Source organism: Chenopodium quinoa, unplaced genomic scaffold (genome assembly GCF_001683475.1).
Source record: "Chenopodium quinoa cultivar QQ74 unplaced genomic scaffold, ASM168347v1, whole genome shotgun sequence".
In the NCBI taxonomy this organism is placed as follows: domain Eukaryota; kingdom Viridiplantae; phylum Streptophyta; class Magnoliopsida; order Caryophyllales; family Amaranthaceae; genus Chenopodium; species Chenopodium quinoa.
This window is the reverse complement of record NW_018743987.1, coordinates 584153-603530: the sequence shown is the minus strand read 5'-3', so window position 1 is coordinate 603530 and position 19378 is coordinate 584153. Positions and strand designations below refer to the sequence as shown.

Genomic DNA, 19378 nt, shown 5'->3' with positions numbered 1-19378 from the left:
TGGGGGGGGGGGGGTTGGTTAAAGCCCTTAACCATGGTCAAACACGGGTTAAAGGGATATAATGACGTCATAGTTGGGTTTAATGGGGGTTTGGTAGTAATCGCAAGATCTTAAAATTTTTTGCTGTAGTAATTCACAACTTTTTTTAATTTGCGGTAGTAATTTACAAAGTGGTATTAACTTGCGGTAGTAATTGGCAAATTATCCATATATATATATATATACACACACACACACACACTAGAATTTACCCGTGCTAATACACGGGTTATAATTAAGGATAGGATTTAAAAAATACAAAGTATGTAGATGCATATAGTATTTAATTAAACTAAAAATAATAACAACACAAACCAAAAAAAAAAAAAAGAAAAAAAAAACAAATTGATTACAAATTATAAAAAAAAAAAAACCAAGTGTTGAATTCATATATAAAAATAAATAAATAATAATATTAAAGTCTTTAAATATTATGCTGAATGAATCTAAATCTTTAATTAGATTGTCCACGCATCTCTCGTTTCAGATAGTAGAATTTTTCCTCCCATCTTACTTGTAAAATAGATGCAACTATGATATCATCATTTTCTATCTCAGGAACATGTAGTATAAAAGTAAATATATTCATCAAACGTTCACTTAGATACTCCTCTAAAAAGTAGTCTCCAAATTCCTGTTCATAAATAACAAATGTAGTCATTATGCAAGTGAGTAATTCCTTAATATATATGATTAAAGGATATACTTACATTATTTGTCATCGCTTGAATACTTGATATTGAACAACCGATAATCATCTCAGCATATTGGCCAAAGAGTGTAATAGACAATGTATTTGTAGCATCACCAATTTTTACATTGATTCTATGTCTGTTATTATTGATATGATATAATTAGGTATAATGATATGTAAATCACGTTATAATTATATTTTTTAAATAAAATAAAAAAGGTGAAAATACCTTGGCCTACTGAAGGAGGGGTCACACTCCACGCACACATCAGCTCTCCTTAAGTGTCGAGCACATAATTCATACCAAATAGGCATAGAAGAGTCTATGGATAACACTTTTGCTAGTTTTCGAAAATATTTTACATGAGAACACACATCAAATATTAAATACCTCATGTATAAGAAAATGAAATAAATAATTGTTGATATACATACATTATGAGCAGCTGAAAACTGGTTTAACTTGATCCTTTTAGCATTAAACACCATTTCCATTTCAGAGATACTATTGGCTAATATCTGACTCCATCTGATTTGTTTTTGGACATATCCATCATCCGCGTACCTATATGAGTTATATAAGTACATAAGTATGCAACATAAACTTACATTGTTGATTATAATGTTTTTAAGGCTTACCAGCCATGTAGATCATCAGTTCCATCAATATCAGGATCAATAAAAAGTCTGGTACGTCCAACAGTCGAAAGACATACACCTATTGGAAGTTTAGTAAAAGTATCCAAAGCAATGATAATGATGAAAATGACACCATAGTCTTTCTATGGTTATTTAATTTAAAAAACTTATTTTACCATAATAATAGGAGCCAACTGATACCATGGATGCACCCAACATATGATCCTGATTAAGCTCATAGAATAAGAAACAACCTTGATCATGAGCAAACCCTTCCCATAAAGTTAGCCTCATTGTTTCCATGCTGTAAATCAAAATATGTTATTTGATTTAAAAAACCAAAAAAACTTAACATTGCATAAGTTATTATAATTACATAAATATATTGTAACTTGTGTAATATGCTCTTACTTTGTGTTGCAAAGTAACACATCTCTTTTGAATCGTTGTCTCCCACCCGAGACTCTGTATGATTCAGAAAAATATATAACCAATCCAATAACATCTGTGTACATTCATCATCAAGAAAAAAAGATCGTATATGACCATTAAAACTAAATAATTAATGTTAAAAAATGCAACAAAAATTCATACTATTTATTTTAAATACTAAAAGACACATACCGATGAGAGGAGAATTGCGCATGTGAAGGTACTGTGGAATGTGGCAAAATTCAATAAACCTGAAATTGTACCTTGGGATATCATCACAATCATCAAGAATTTCTATTATCATGGTCTTCTTGCCAAATTTCAACCTCATTTGGTTATTGGCATATTTGTAAGATGTTTCTAGAGGCATAAGTTCTAGCTGAGTAATTGAATAAACCTTTCCTTGTTTCAAGATCTCTTTATATTTAACAATGTCAGCATTAAATAATGTAATTTGAACTTCGTCCCCCTAGAAGTTGAAAAGTTCATACATGAGTGTGAAATAAATGAATAAATCGGAAAAAAGTAAGCACTAAGTAAAAATATAGTTTAAACCTCTGAGTCAATGAATACCATACTCCATGAACGATGGACGTAATTTGTACCTCTAGCTCTACTTTGTTCATTGACCATCCATAATAAACGCACTCTCATATTCACATTCAATTTCGTGAGGGTAATACAACGACATGGTGTGTATCTTGTGTTCATTTTCTGCATTTTAACATCATTGAAGTGGGCATAAAAAATAATTTACATAATATATCAACATTTATCTAACCTCGCACATGTATAAATAAAGGTTATATAAATAGTATAGATAATGAAATAAATCTTTAATAAAGTAAAATGGAAGCATTAACATGACAAAGAAAATGTAATATATATTAAAAAAAAAAGGTATAGCTTTGAAATTACACTAAAACAAACATTGCTAAGAGTTACTAAATAAATGTTATAACAAAACTACATACATAGCTAATTTACACTGTTTAATACTTCCTTATACACAATATTTTTAGTCAAACTGTGAGAAACATCCTTCTTATATTGTAATAAGATTTTTAGCCCAGAAGGAGATGTAACTCGTGACATTGCAACATATAATTGGCCATGACTAAACACAGGCCTAGGGAGAAAAATGCCAACTTTGTTCAATGTTTGTCCTTGGCTTTTATTTATTGTCATGGAAAAGGCTAATTTTAATGGAAATTGTCTTCTTTTAAGAGGGAGATCTATCTTCTTGTTGGAAGGTGTTAAATCAATTCGCGAAATTAGAACTGATTCTGTAGCTCTTGGACCTGTGATCACTTGTGCCTCAATCACTCTATAACCCAATTTCTTGATTATAAGGTGTGTTCCATTGCACAACCCTATGTATTGGTTCATATTTCGCATCATTATTACCAAGGCACCAACTTTTAACTCTAAGAAATGATTAGGAATACCTGAAAAATTTAATGAGTGTAATAATTCCATAGGCTCCATTGACAAATTTATTGAGTGTAATAATTCCCACCATCCCCTGTATGACCCAAAGTATCCGAATTATAGTATCTCTGCATGTTTCGTGGTAGCATTGATAAAATTTTCGAATTTGGCTCATCTACATCATTGTTTGTTGGTGCTAGAATTCCGCGATACTTGAGGTACTCCTAATCCGTGTAATTTGAAGGCAAGTTTGGGTAGACAAAGTTAATCAGATTTTGCAAACCATGTTCATCATTGGTTATATAAAAATCACGTGGTATTTCAATCCAATTTGGTTCACCTTCCTCTGTATTGGGCACTCCTACTATATCTCCTTCTCAAACTTTTGTTATCCAATCAGCAAGTTCTCGAATTTGTTCAAGGGTATTGGAGGGAACATCACTTCGATATAAACGCATGTTAATCCTTAGGCACATAACTTGGCAGTCTCTCCAAAAGGATGCTCAATGCAAGGTAGCTGCAACAATAGATTCTCGTCCTTCATCTGGCACCATAGGAAGTATCTATCTAAAGTCTCCACCAAGAACAACCAATTTACCTCCGAAAACTCTATTGTCATTACGAATATCCTTGAAATGTCGATCTACCGCCACAAATACTAATCGATGGGTCATTGAAGCCTCATCCCATATAATTAATGATGCTTCGCGGATCAAATCAGCACGGGTTGAGTCTTTTTTGAAGTTGCAAACGGAATGTTGATCAGGATTAAAAGGAATCTTGAAAGTCGAATGTGCGGTATTGGGACATGTAGACACCCATTTGTGTCTCCCAAAAACCAAACCCAGTGATGAGTACCTTTCACGTCGAACCATAATCGAATGAAGTGAAAGTGTGGAAGGTCTAGTGTTGCGGATAGTTTTAATTCTTTTCTCTCCTCTCTGTTTTTGAAAACTTATTTTAAGAGAAAAGCCAATCCAGTTTGGTTGGTCCATGATATGGGTCCAATAGTAGTGTAGTTGGATGGGGCTTGCAAAGACCTTTCCAACGATATATTATAAGCCCAATTCCGATGAATATCGAGGAAGTTATGGCCAATTTACTAAACTGGGCCCGATTTGAGCTTTATATACGGCCCAATGATCTTGGGGAGGGCCTAATATGATTTATCATTCCTAATGCAATTAGGAATGGTTTTAGTCTTCTAGAATCTTCTAGAAGGTTGTTTTCATTCCTAATTCAATTAGCATTGATAAATTGAATTTTGTTGACTTTTCAGAGTTTTAATCAAAATCAAATAGCATTTTCGAGGAAATTATATGATTTTATCCTCCAGCACGGCAAACTTATCTGATTTTCGAAAACGCGTTAAAATTAGGCTTGGCGCCTGACCCCAGGCTTTGGCTCCTGGAACCAGGCCTAGCGCCTGGCGCTAGCCATTGGCGCCTGGCGCTAGTGTTGGTGCCTGGAGCCATCTAGCCAGGGTTAGTGCCAGCTCTGTTTTTTGTGCGTCAGACTCTGTTTTGTTTATTTTATCTTTTTGGCTGATTTTCTCTATAAATATCGTATTAAAAACTCCGTTTTCATTCACGAATTCTCCCCATTCACCAATTTTCATCTAATTCACCTACAATCAGTTTTCAATCATCATCAATTCTCTCTCAATTCTTTCTTTCTTTTTCTCAAATACAAAATTCCGCATTCACAAGACTTAGATACACCTAGCCATATTCGAAGTTGCCTTCGCCCTAGACGTGAAAGGTTTAATTTCTGAGGGTTTGGTCCCAAATCTCTCTTTTAATTATTTAATTTAATTGTTTTGATTATTATTTTCCTTGAAGTTACTAACGCGTGTATTTTTGTTATTAGAAAGAGGTACGAGACATCAAAGTAAGTACTTTAATGGTTTTAATTGGTGTTATGATGTAGAAATCATGTTTATATTGTTATTATGATGTTCCTAGTATCATGTCTAGGGTAATTATAATATCAAATATGCTTATTATGATTCTTGTGATGGTTCCTATGTTCTCCCTAATATTTATGATTGTTAGTATCATGTTAGGGTTAAAGATTTGATTTTTATTGCTTAGTGATATGCTAGGGTTTGTTATTAATCTTGTTAGTATCATGCCTAAGATCTTGCTATTATTGTGCTTTAATATTAACGTGAACATGATTATGATTATAATTGTTATAATGATTATGAATATTATTATTATTTTGATGATGATTATTTTATTTATGATTATTATAATGACTATTATAATGATTTATTATGATTATTATGTTGCTTGATATTTATTATTTATTGCTTGATCACGCCTTTATGCATGTTTAAAGGGAATTTGTATTTGTAATCACGCTTAATAAGATAATTAATAATCTTGTTAGGGTTAATATGATTATAATTTCAAGTGATCGCCAATAATAGTCTTATTTGGTCATTAATATTCAACGAACATAGATTAAACAGGTTTAGGGTTAACCTATTGATTGCATGTTAGTTAAAAAGCGCACATGAATACGATCAGAATAAAGTAGAGGCCTATTATTAGGGCAGGTTCAATCTCTTTTAGGTTGGATTTGTACCTTCATCCCCGAACCCTTATTTGGTTCTAGACCTTATGGAGTTGACGATCTCTTGGATCGTTAAGGGGTGTAACCTTCACCTTGTGAATGGTTTACAAGTTCCTAAAAAACTTGTTGGCGACTCTTTTGCTCTATTTTCTTCCCTTTTGGACGCCACCGTACTTTAGTGTATGATCACAGTGGGGTTCAAGCTAGTGGGATTTAAAGCTTGAAATTATTCCCTACAGTTTTTGGCGACTCCACTGGGGAGGATTTCTATTTTAATTCCTGAATTTGTTTCGGCAATGATTTAGAATGAGTGGATGAGACTCGAAAAGTTCTAAGTATTTCATGTGCGTAATTTTGATTAACATTATTGTCATATGCATAAAAAAGATCTCATTGGAAAGACCATCCGTAATGAGTTAAAAACATAGGATTTTACACGTAGGAAATTTGAGAAATATCTTTCACAACTAGGATTGAAATAACACCACGCGAAACTGGAAAATTTTATCGAGCACAGAAAGCTGCTGAGGCATGTGGGAAGTAGCGTCAGGTGCCAGAGCTTGGCGCCAGTATTTTAGTTGTAGCGTCAGATGTCAGTATTGGCGCCAGGCGCTACAGTTAAAAGCTGGCGCCAATCTCTGATTGCTGGCGCCAACTTCTCCCAATACCGAGCCAGAAATATGCGTTCTAATTTTGATCGGTTTTTTCGTATTGTTTGCTCGATCCAACTTCCTGATTGGATTTTTTCTCACTTTTCTGAAACCCATATGTGTTCTACATATGGACATAACCCTCTGGGAATTCATGCTCCATCTACTCGATTGAACGCTCCGTGTAACAAAGGGTACATCCGAGATTGTTGAATTCACCAAACCATGGAAGCGAGTTTTTTCTAAACTCGAGGTGTCCCATCCACTCGCGCCAACCCTTCACGGTGAGGCTTCCGTGCGGTGCATCCGGACAATTAACCATGGACCCTCTTTGACTAAACCATATCCCGAACTTTAGAGAACTTGAGCCATGGTTAGGTTGCAAACGCATTGCATCATATTGTGCCTACTTGACTAAGTGTGCATTATTTGTTGTGCATATATATTCTATGTTTCTCTTAACCGTTTGTTGACTTGTGTTGAGATTAAAAATTAATGACTTAAAGAACTTTGCCTATTTAATTAAATAATTAATTAATTTGAGTCAATAAAGTCTAATATTTCAATCGGAATCGACTTAGTACGACTTTAGGCATACCCCGATTGACTAATAGCACCGAAAACAGTCCCAGACCGAAGCTCCAATATTAGCGCCAAGGTCTGAGCTGTAGCGCCACATCATGGAGTGTAGCGCCTGACGACAGCTATGTCGTCTGGCGCCAATCTTCACAGTGCGACGCCAGTCTTGTCGCTTGGCCGACAGTTCGGATTATTGGTCGAGTCATCACCTAGAGTCTAATTAATCAGTTTTCTATTTAATTCGGCTAAAATTTTGCTGTCAATAGTATTTAATTGAGTCAATGATCTTACATAAGAGTCCAAACATACCACTTACACTCAACGCACACACCAATCCACATACTTTGACCATGTTTAAGAGAGTCTTGTGTGCGCGTTTTTTTTCCGCCATTTTTTTAAGGGGGTAAGTCGGATATTAATCCTCCAATAAAAAAAACTATACATAGTTCCCTAAAAATATGTACTCCCTAAAAATATGTACGTCATTTTTGCCAAAAATAGGCACCTTTTTCCCTTTTCTTTCTTTTTCCTCCTTAAAATAAACCGTAAAGTCAAGTTGATTCGAGTCGAGTAATTAAAACGCAAAATGGTTTTAAGGAAGCTATCCAAGACCTAATCGACAATAACAAGCTGTCGTTGCCCCCTGCCAGTAAGAAGCCAAGCATTGACAATGCACCTCTCGCTCATACCCTCGCTATCTCTGATGAGGAAAACGAGGTTGACCCCTCATCTCTCATTAGACCTGTCAAAGAAATCAGTGTCAAAGAAAAAGAAGAGGAAATCTTTTTTGATGTCAAGGATAACCTTCTAGAACCGGCAAATAAGGAAGATATACAATTGCTCACACTGTCTATGTGGGAAGTATCACAACTACTACGCGAAGCTCTCAAAGCTATGAACGAGCTCCATAAGAAATATGATGAGCCTCCACTTCCGAAAGAAGAACCTAAAAGAGAATTCATACCAGTGAGAACGACTTATGAGGCAAAGCACTTTCCCTTACAAGTCACTGAAAAACCCAAGAAGAGCAATAGAATCTACACTCCAATTGGGATCCCATATGCGCAAATGTTCGAAATGCTCTCCGAGAGTGGCGAGGTCAAACCTCTCGAACTGAGACTATTCGAATCATTAAAAAGGACAGATAGATATTACTGTCAGTATCATCAATCAGGAGGTCACACCATAGAATACTGTTTCAAATTCAAGGATTTGGTACAGAAAATGATTGATGAAAAGAAACTAGTCCAAATTCAACGAGAAGATGATGCAACCATTACTAGAGTTTGGGACAGTGATGAAGAAGATGTCTATCTAAAGGACATAGTAGGACCTTCACCTTCTGTGTCATACACCACAGATGACATTTGGGGTGAAGAAGACCCATCCATAGACGTCCTCACAAGATCTGGGAGAATGCAACCTCCCATTTCAACACAACCTATGCCAACCACACAACAAGTTCCCGTACTTATCATTGAAGACAATGATATTGTTAAGCAGTTTAAGAAGACAAAGGTTGAGATGAATGTATGGAAACTTCTGGCAACATCTCGAGAACATAGGTCGGCTGTAATGAATGCCTTGGACAAAATCGGGATATATTCTAACACTACTCCTGAGGGACTAGCCAACTTCCTCACAAGTGACCTTCCTAGTCCCATTAATTTGATCACCTTTTCTGATAAAGATTTACCCCCAGAAGGTGACAAACATTACAAGGCATTAAACCTCATAGTAGTTTGCAAGAGGATGAATGTTCCTATGACTCTTGTAGACAATGGATCAGCTATCAATGTCTGTCCACTTAGAACTACGAGGATGCTCGGCATAAGGGACGAAGATTTAACCCCGTCCACACAAGGAATAAGAGCCTACGATAACACTCGTCGTCAAGCTCTTGGCAAAATTACCCTAAATGTAACGGTAGGAGCAATAGAACATGCCACTACTTTCCAAGTAGTGGACATCAAAGCTTCATTCAACTTATTGTTGGGACGCCCTTGGCTTCATGATCTAAAGGCCGTCCCTTCATCTCTCCACCAACAAGTAAAAGCTATAGTTGGGGGAATTCCAGTCACCATAGATGCTTCGCCTATGAGAATCAAATCCATAGAGAATCCAATCATTAATGTAGAGAACGCCGAAGATGATGAAGATTTATGAGGCTTTAACGAAGAAGGATCTTTAATCCAAGAGGATGAAAGGACCCCTCTTTGCCATGACCCCCATTCCAACACGATTGTCAATGCCATGCTGAAGAAATAAGGACACTTTCCTGGGATGACCTTAGGAAAGAAGAAAGGAATGGCAAAACCACTATAGTCACCTGGCCTCCCTAAGTTAGATACTTTCGGACTTGGTTTCGAACCGACTCGGAAATATCTCAAGCGAGCCTAGGAAAAGTTGAAAGCAAGTAGGGACGCTCGCATTCAAAAGAAAGTAATTCCAATGGATCAATACCTTCTTATGCTTAATGGTCAGTTCATAAAAGAAGGATAGGACTATCCATGCCATGAATTTCCCGAGCCATTTGTTGTAAACGAAATACGACAGCCGGGATACAAGATCTTCTTGGATTGCTACTTCACTGATGAAATCCCAACTCCCGTCCATAAGGAGAAAGCACCCCCATGCTTTGACTTTAACGTCATGGGATTACTGTTCGGGCAAGAAAAGAATGAGCAAACTTATGAAGAAGATAACTCCTCGCTCATTCAAACAGTCCTACAAAGTGAAAGCTTCGATCCCTCGAAGCTAATTACTCCAGCTGAAGGATCACTACAAGGATGACGCAAGACTATCAAGGTGACTACTCCAAGCGGAAGAAAGATATCCATCACGACAGGGCAAGGACCGATGTTTGAAGAGTCGTCTGAGTCAGAGTTTGAGTCGGAGTCTCTCCCTCTAGAGTTTTCTAAGTCTTTAGTAGCAACACCTCCCCCTCTTATTTCTTCTCCTAGGATAGTTAGTGATCCAGTACCTAAGGACATATCACTCTTTGATGTAATGATCTTAGAGTATAATAATATTTCTCATTCTCCTTACCTCTCGTGTTCTTCTCTAACCCAAGATGACGAGCATTGCTTAGCTAACGATGAAAAAGACAAAGAAATTATTAAAGCAATGGAAACACTCGAAAAGAAAACACCGATAATTAAAGAAACTGAAACAGTTGATATCTCAAATGATTCAACTCATAAAAGAGAAGTTAAAATCGGATTAACATTAAATAAGCAAGAAAGAACCGATTTAATTAACTTACTTAAAGAATTCATCAATGTATTTGCTTGGTCATATGAAGATATGCCAGACATTAACAGAGAAATAGTTCAACACACTATACCACTAATTCCAGGAATGAAACCTGTAAAACAAAAGTTACGTCGAATGAAACCCGACGTAGCACATAAAATAAAAGAAGAAGTTCAAAAACAGATAACTGCAGGTTTCATCAAGGTATCCAAATACCCCGAATGGGTCGCCAACGTCGTCCCTGTTCCGAAAAAAGACGGAAGGGTAAGGATGTGTGTCGACTATCGAGATCTAAATAAGGCAAGTCCAAAGGACGACTTCCCTTTGCCACACATCGATATTCTGGTAGATAACACGGCAAATCACGCGCTTCTCTCGTTCATGGATGGATACGCAGGTTACAATCAGATTCTCATGGCAGAAGAAGACATGGAGAAAACAACTTTTATAATGCCATGGGGCACTTACTGCTACACGGTAATGCCATTCGGGTTGAAAAACGCGGGTGCTACTTACCAACGTGCAGCAACTGCCTTACTCCATGACATGATGCATAAAGAAGTCGAAGTATATGTCGATGACATGATTGTAAAATCAAAAGACCGTCTAGGATATCAAGTAGCCTTAAGGAAATTTTTCGAAAGGCTAAGAAAATATAATGTGAGGTTGAATCCATCTAAGTGTGCTTTTGGAGTCACCTCAAGCAAGCTCTTAGGTTACGTCATAAGCTCTAGAGGAATAGAGGTAGACCCAACCAAGATTAAAGCAATCATGTCAATGCCACCGCCCAAGACTGAGAAACAGATTCGAGGATTTATTGGCCGGTTGCAATACATAAGTAGGTTCATATCAAAACTAACGACAATATGTGAACCAATCTTCAAGAAGCTCAAGAAGAATGTACCAGTAATATGGGATGACGAGTGTCAAAAAGCCTTTGAAAAGATCAAAGCCTATCTCGCAAATCCTCCCGTATTAGCACCAGCACTTCCCGGAATACCTCTTAGGTTATATTTGACGGTTACCAAAGAGACAATGGGAGCTATGCTAGCACAAGAAGTAGAAGGCAAAGAGAACGCAATTTACTACCTAAGCGAGAAGATGCTCGAATACGAAGCACGCTACACACCGCTTGAGAAATTGTGCCTCGCCTTGGTGTGGGCCACAACTAAGTTGAGACATTACATGCTGGTGCATAACGTCTTCGTAGTCTCCCGATTTGATCCACTCAAGTATCTATTCGAGAAATATACACTCAATGGACGCATTTCAAGATGGATAGTCAATCTAGCCCAGTTTGATGTAAGGTTTATGCCACAAAAAGCTATCAAAGGATCCGTTGTGTCAGACTTTCTAGCAGATTTTCCAATAGAAGACTTGAAGACAATGAATTTTCAGATGAAGACCTAATGGTTACTGAAGATGAGACTTGGACCTTGTATTTTGACGGAGCCTCAAACCAAAAGGGATGTGGCGTTGGAGTACTACTAGTATCACCTAAAGAGGAGCATGTTCCAATCTCCATAAAGCTTGATTTCGACGTTACCAACAATGCTGCTGAATATGAAGCATGCGTGGTAGGCCTTGAAACAGCTTTGGCATTGGTAGTAAAGAAGTTAAGGATATTCGGAGACTCTTCTTTGATCATCAATCAGATATCTAAGAGGTGGAAAGTAAGGAGCGAAAGCCTAGCCCCTTACCAAACCTATCTGGAAACTCTTACCGATCAGTTAGACAAGGTAGAATACACATATCTACCTAGAGAGGAAAATCAGTTTGCTGATGCCTTGGCAAGATTAGCCTCAATGTTTAGGATTCCCACGGAAATTGAGCAAATGCCTCTAACTATTGAAAAAAGGCACAAACCAGCATACATCCAGGCCATAGAAGACGATGAAGTAGTCCAAGGCGAAGAAGAAGAAGAAGAATCATGGTACACGGACATACTCAATTATGTCACCAATGGAGAATACCCTCCTCATGTTGACAAAAGAGCAAAACGAGCATTAAGACTTTTTGCTTCTCAATATGTACTCATAGACAACGAGCTACATAAAAGGGTACCTAAAGGTCGAGCTCTCCTATGTGTAGGAAAGAAGGATGCACAAAGAGCAATGAGAATAGTCCACAAAGGAATCTGTGGAACACATATAAATGGCAAAATGTTAGTATAGAAAATAATGCTAGAAGGGTATTATTGGACTACAATGAACAGGGATTGCCATCAATGCGTAAAAAGATGCCCTAAGTGCCAACTTTATGCCAATTTGCAACATGTTCCTCCATCTTTGCTCTACACCTACACATCGCCATGGCCATTCTCTACATGGGGAATTGACATCATTGGCAAAATCACTGCCCCAGGAATAGGAGGCCACGAATTTATTCTAGTAGCAATCGATTACTTCACAAAGTGGGTCGAAGCGCAATCATACGCTAAACTCACTACAAAACATGTAGCACTCTTTATTGAGAGAAATATTATTTGTCGATACGGAGTCCCACATGAAATGATAAGTGACAATGGAACTCACTTTCAGGCCGAATGTGAAGAATTGCTACAAAAATACGGCATTCAACATCAATTCGTTGTGGGGTTACCGCACGTCAATTCGTACTTCAACAGGAAATACGCCATTTTCCTTGGTATATGGAATGGATGTCGTACAACATGTCGAACTAGAAATACCATCTCTACGCATTGCGCTAGAGAGTAAACTCGATGAAGTTGAATGGACTAGGGCAAGGTATGAAGAATTGATTCTACTCGATGAGAAACGACTAGAAGCTCTACATCACACTCAGTGTTACCAGACTCGTATGGCTAGGCATTTTAATAAGAAGCTCAAGACAAGAAATATCAAAATAGGAGACTTAGTGTTAAAAGCACTAAGGAAAAATGTTTTAGATCCAAGGGGTAAATTTAGACCTAATTGGTCTGGCCCCTACATTGTCAAAACAATCCTGTCAGGAGGTGCAGCAAAATTAACTGATATGGATGGCAATGAATTCTCAAACATGACAAATCTTGACCAACTTAAGAAATACTACCCATAATTACTTGAGTAGGATACTCAAGAGAGCTACGTTCGGCCTGATTCCTTAAGAAAGGATACGTAGGCAACCATTTACGGGTGCGGCCACTTTATTTTTCGACATCCCCGCATTCCAGAAATAATTAAAAATTCAACTGAAGATCGGCGAACCATCGGCGTCGCAGAGAAGAACCTGGTGCCAGCCAGCGATCATCAGCGCCAACCGATGAAATTAGCACCTGGCACCAGACTCCAATGATAGGCGCCAATTGCCAATAAGTGGCGCCAATTTGGAAATAAATTCTGGGCGAAGTTCGATGTTTTTTTGGAAAATTTTCGACTTCCGTACTCGAAGAATTTCTGGAAAATTAATTTTTTCGGTTTTCATTAAGATAAATTTAAAGTAAATAATTTAATTGAAAGCCCAAATTTCATTAATAAAATAAAATTACATTATTGATGGAATTTAAATAAAGCTGAAATAAATTAACTTTAATAAAAATAATAAACTAAGTCTAATAAATTGAAAGTCAAGCAATGCTCCTAATCTTTTTTTTCCTTCCTAGCCCTATTCCAATTTTTGTCTGCTTCCTCCTCCTCATCCATAACTTTAGCTAGTAGGCATCCTTTAGAGGACCTACATTCAATTTTAGAATAGATAGTCTCCCCTTCAGCTAACACTCCATGCTTCTTTTCCACCCAAGCCTTTTTATCTGTGGTGTTAGCTTTCCTTTTCCCTTTATCTTTGGTAGCATTTTTCTTCCTAGGCATTGCAGGTGTTTTAAATTCAATTCTTGCACCTAAGCGTTCCTTGGCGGGAATCACCCTGTCACCTAGACGATTCTTCACATCAGTTCTACCCTGATCCTTCGAAGATTTCTTCAGCAACCACTTCTTCACATCATTGGGAAAAGAAGGAGGAACCTTTTGGGTAATCACTTCCCACAAAGGTCTTGCACTCCAGTAAGCATCAAATTTGTTTACTTCTTGAGATACAGGGTACTCGTAGGGAGGACGAAGATCCCTAGAAGGAATATTCTGAAGCAAGCCGTATTGTCTTTTTACCCTGCAGGGGTAATAATAAGTCACACGAGACAAGCTTGGAAGACGTCAGAAAGGTTGCTTGTTAACACCAACCATCCTTTCTACTTTCCACCATGGGACGACCCACTTGATAGCAAAATCACGTGATTCGAAGACTTTTCTCCACCCATGGCGCCCAATTTTAGGGATGCGTTTCTTCCTTCTCATGAAGCAATTGGGAGTATACTTCTCAATATCGCCCGGAGGGCTAATTAATCCTAGCCTTTCCATTAGCCACATCTGTAAAAAAATTGCAATGCAAATAAATTATTATTACAATACAAAAATATATTTTTTGATTTTTGTAATTAAAAATATTATTTTTCTACCTGTAATAAAATTGAAGAGCCGCGAAAAGGTGCTTTTGGGTCCCTTTTCAGTTCATCAAGACTAACCATAGTCTCTCCAACTATCAATGACATTGGATTTCTCCTTGATTCAATTTGTTCTAAAACAGTGGTTATAATTGATTGGCCTTCATTATTTTTACCACTACTAAGAAAAAATTGATTTAGCATGCAAAATAGGAACGCCCTTCTCCTATATATATGAAAAGATTCAGAAAGAGGTTTATCAAAATAATAGCGTGCAAATTCTTTCAAATTTACTATGTTTCCATCTACTATTTTTGATAAATCCCTTTTTTTTAAATTAAAGAAGCGCTCAAAATCCTTATAATAATATGCATCTACTCTAGGGGTTGCTATAAGGTCTATTGCAGGGAAGCCTAAGATAGCACCAAATTCCTCTGGCAAAGGGCTAATCTCATCATACCCTATTCTGAAGCAATAGTATTTTATGATGGACAGCATGAGTGCATAAAACGTCTAGACAGTTTTCCAGAAGTAAGAGAAGAAATGGTTTCTTTACTAATGGATATCACTAGAGATAATCCATATACAAGGTTTTTCAGATCTCTGCAAGAAATCCCTGTTGATGAGAGCACGACTATTGTATTGAACAAAAATACAGTTACCGATCAAACGGTATATAATGCACCATCTGTGGATGAAGTTGCTAGAATTTGGTTAGATAGCTTGTCTTCATTGTAGAGTAGTGGCCTTCATATTATTGTGCGTGGGAAAGTTGAGCCTCATCAAATCAACCATTATTATCGGCGTTATGATCCATTGCAATATCCTCTATTATTTCCAAAAGGGGAATGTGGGTGGACTCAAGGGTTAAAGAAAATAACATGGGATGTCAACCAACAACCTGCTAAGCAGGTTGACCTTGTAATGTCCTATGCTGTTCATATTACAGTTGAACTACGTGCAGAAGAAGCTTCTCGTAAGTTTATTTTCCTAATGCTCATATACATATATATAAGAATAGATAATAAATTCAAGATATTTTTGCATTATTTAATTTACATTATGTTCCAGATGCTTCCAGACGAAATACTAAAGTAGATAAATATGTGTCAGCAAGAGAATATTATGCTTTCAAGTTACAAATTAGGCCTAATAATCTACTGATTTGGGCTGGGAGGGGTTTTCAACAGTACATCGTTGATATGTATGTTAAGATTTAAAATACAATGCTAGATTTCTTTCGTAATATTCGAGAAACTATCAGAGCTTATTTATATCAGGGTTTGTTGAACTCTTTGGATTGTGGAGAAACTATAGCAGCAAATGTAGGCCGCCGAGTGATTTTACCTCCTACATATATTGGAGGTCCGCAAGATATGAAAAAAATGATATTTTAATGCTATGGCTTTGGTTCAAAGGTTTGGTAAACCAGATCTCTTTGTAACCATGACATGTAATGCCAATTGGCCAGAGATTAAAAATGAATTGAGCCCTAGAGAACAAGCACATGATCGCCTGATTTAGTAGCTTGGATTTTCCATGCTAAATTAATAGCCTTGAAAAAAAAGATAAAGTAAAAAAATGTTTTGGTGAAGATGCTGCTATAATATATGTTATTAAATTTCAGAAGTGTGGTCTTCCACATGCTCACTTTTTTATTATTCTGAAACCGGAATTCAAACTGAAGTGTATTGAAGTCTATGATAAATTTTTTTCTACAGATTTTCCTCCTGTGATAAGTCCATTGTTGCCTAAAATAATACTTAGACATATGATGCATGGTCCATGTGGACCTTTAAACCCTGATTGTTCATGTATGCAAAAATCAAGATTGAAGGAATGTTGCAAATATGGTTTCCCTAGGCAATTTTTAGATTCTACAATTGTTATAAAAGAAGGGTACCCTTTATACAAGAGAAGGGACACAGGAGAAAATGTGTGAAAATTCGTAGTGCTCAACTTGATAATCATTGGGTAATTCCATATAACTCATGTTTATCTATTTTGTTTGATTGTCATTTGAATGTTGAGGTGTGCTTTACTATTAAGGCAGTCAAGTATTTATATAAATATGATTACAAGGGCTATGATCGAATTCAGTATAATATTGCGCCTCAGAAAGATGTTGTGGTTGATGAAATTAAGGAGTATCAATCAGGCCGTTGGGTATCCCCTTGTGAAGCTACGTGGAGGATTTTTAGCTTTGTCCACCGGTACTTCCATTTCCATTTCATTTGCCAAATATGCAAACCGTTCAGCTCAGACCACATGAACGGCTCCGTGCTGTTGTTTCTGATGGTAAGTAGAGTAGAACTCCGTTAACTGAATTCTTTGCAGCTAATGCTGCTGTAGCAGGTATGACATAATATATACACATTACACTTGTCACTTTTGCATGTTATTCATATAAAATCTTCAAATTATTTAAGCATCTTGGAAATTTGTATTGTTCATTGAATCTTCTTTTTTTGAATTAAAGTATTTTAGTCATTCAACCTGGTCAAGTTATTTTATGAATGCATACTGTGATTTATGAGTTCATATATTTGGAATATTTGAAATAGCTTATCTGCTTATTATTTCATTAATTAGGTTACTTTATTGTAGGCAAAATTCCATGCAAAAGCCCAATGTTCATTGCAAATATATGCCTCAGTTAAGAAACCAAGACCCTTATTGTATGTGTTTACTCTAAATACTATTGTTAAGTTTCTAAATTTCATATGTTGTGTGCTTTTTGATGAAATATGCATGTGTATTTGTGCTTAGATGTATTTGTTGATTAGTAAGTTAGTTTGAATGTGAGTTATAAAAGATTTTATCTATTTGTTCATTTGCACTATCATTAATTTATCAAGTTGAACTTCTTTGATCACTCTTCTGCTCTGAATTGCCAATATCTCACAGTTGTTCATTTGATATTCTTTGTTTTTTATGTTACCAAATTTTTGTTTTGTTTTAACACTTCTTCGTAGCATTGCCTTTGCCATAGTTTAGCTTCACACACACTATTTGGTGACATATAATTATATAAAATCCTTGTCGTATTGTTTTACAGGTTCCTTTATCTACAATGATTTCTGAAGTTTCTAATTCTTTGTACCTACTATTTGTTTACCTAGGTGGAACAGGGCATTTATATGGTTAATTTTCTGAACATTACCAATGGGATGCATCTGCTAATAAGTGGGTTCAGAGAAAGAAACACACAATGATGGTTGGAAGACTAGCATTTGTTTATCCTGCTGAAGGAGAGAGGTTTTTCCTGAGGTTGTTGTTAATTAATGTGCAAAGTCCAACTTCATTTGAGTACCTACGAACTGTGAATGTTCATGTGTGCGATACATTCCAAGAAGCTAATTTGAAATTAGGATTAGTTGAAGACGATGATATAGATGATTTATGTATGTCAGAAGCAAAAGAATCTCAGTTACCTGTGTTCATTACGATGCCTTTTTGCAACTGTACTGATATTTTGTCAACAAAAAGACCCTTTGGCTTTATGTTATAAATACTTTCCTTATTATTTGAAGATTTCAAAGACAGCACCCAAAAAATGGTGAAAGGGCTAAATAACTCACAATCAGAGCAGTAGAACAGTTTTTAGAGGCAATGGGAAAATCATTGAGCAATGTGGGTCTTAGTGCTTTGTGTTTAAGTGAAGACGATGAATTCCAACGAACTAAAGATATCATTGATGCTTTAGATGCACTAATCCCTTAATCTTGTATTGATTGTATCAGTCAACTAACTGCTCGAACAGTCGTATGCCTTTTCATATATAATGGAACATGTTCAGTTAAGAAAATCTTGTGCTTTTTTCATTGATAGACCTAGTGGTACAAGGAAGACTTTACTGTACAATGCTTTATATGCGCAAATTTGATTGATGAAAAAAATTGTCTTACCAACAGCCACATCTGGTATTGCAGCAGCTAATATTCCTTCTAGAAGAACTACTCATTTACGATTTAAGATACCAGTTGATATAGAGAGTTCATTGGCCTGCGATGTACCTAAGCATCGCAGTTTAGCTGCACTTATTAAAGAAACTACATTGATCATTTGGGACGAAGCTTCTATGGAAAATAAAAGCAATTTGGAATCTTTAGATCTGATGTTGCAATACATATGTGAGAATAAAGATTTGTTTGGTGGGAAGCTGGGTGTTCTTGGAGGAGATTTTTGTTAGGTATTGCCAGTTGTTTCTCTTAAGAATCAAAATGAAGTTGTGCAGGCTTGCATAGTTACTTCGTATATATGGCCTCAGCTTATAAAATTCAAGTAACACAGAATCAAAGAGCTAAAGAAGATTCAGAATTCTGTTCCTTTTTGCTTGCACTAGGAAATGGTCAATTACAACAAACTAAAAATGCATGTGTAAGCCTACCAGGTAATATATCAAAATAATTTACAACTGCTCAGAATCCTATATCAGAAATAACAACAACAGTGTTTTCGGAATTTAATCAAGGAGTCTTCTAAACCAGCTTTTTCACTGAAAGAAGTGTTGATTCCATCAACAGTTCTCTTATAAATCAATTACAGGTGATCCTCTAATTTATAAGAGTTTTGATATGATTTTGAGTGATGCATGCGATGTCTATCCTACAGAATTCTTGAATAAACTATGTCCTGATGGACTAA

General features: G+C 36.4%; 1 protein-coding gene across 1 annotated transcript; it reads left to right on the top strand.

Annotated features, from left to right (window-relative positions):
• Positions 1 to 17945: 17945 nt before the first annotated feature.
• LOC110690157 lies at positions 17946 to 18923 on the top strand. The gene is made up of 2 exons (XM_021866986.1): positions 17946 to 18195; positions 18646 to 18923. The coding sequence occupies exons 1-2, from the start codon at positions 17946 to 17948 to the stop codon at positions 18921 to 18923; spliced, it is 528 nt and encodes a 175-aa protein (XP_021722678.1).
• Positions 18924 to 19378: the final 455 nt, after the last annotated feature.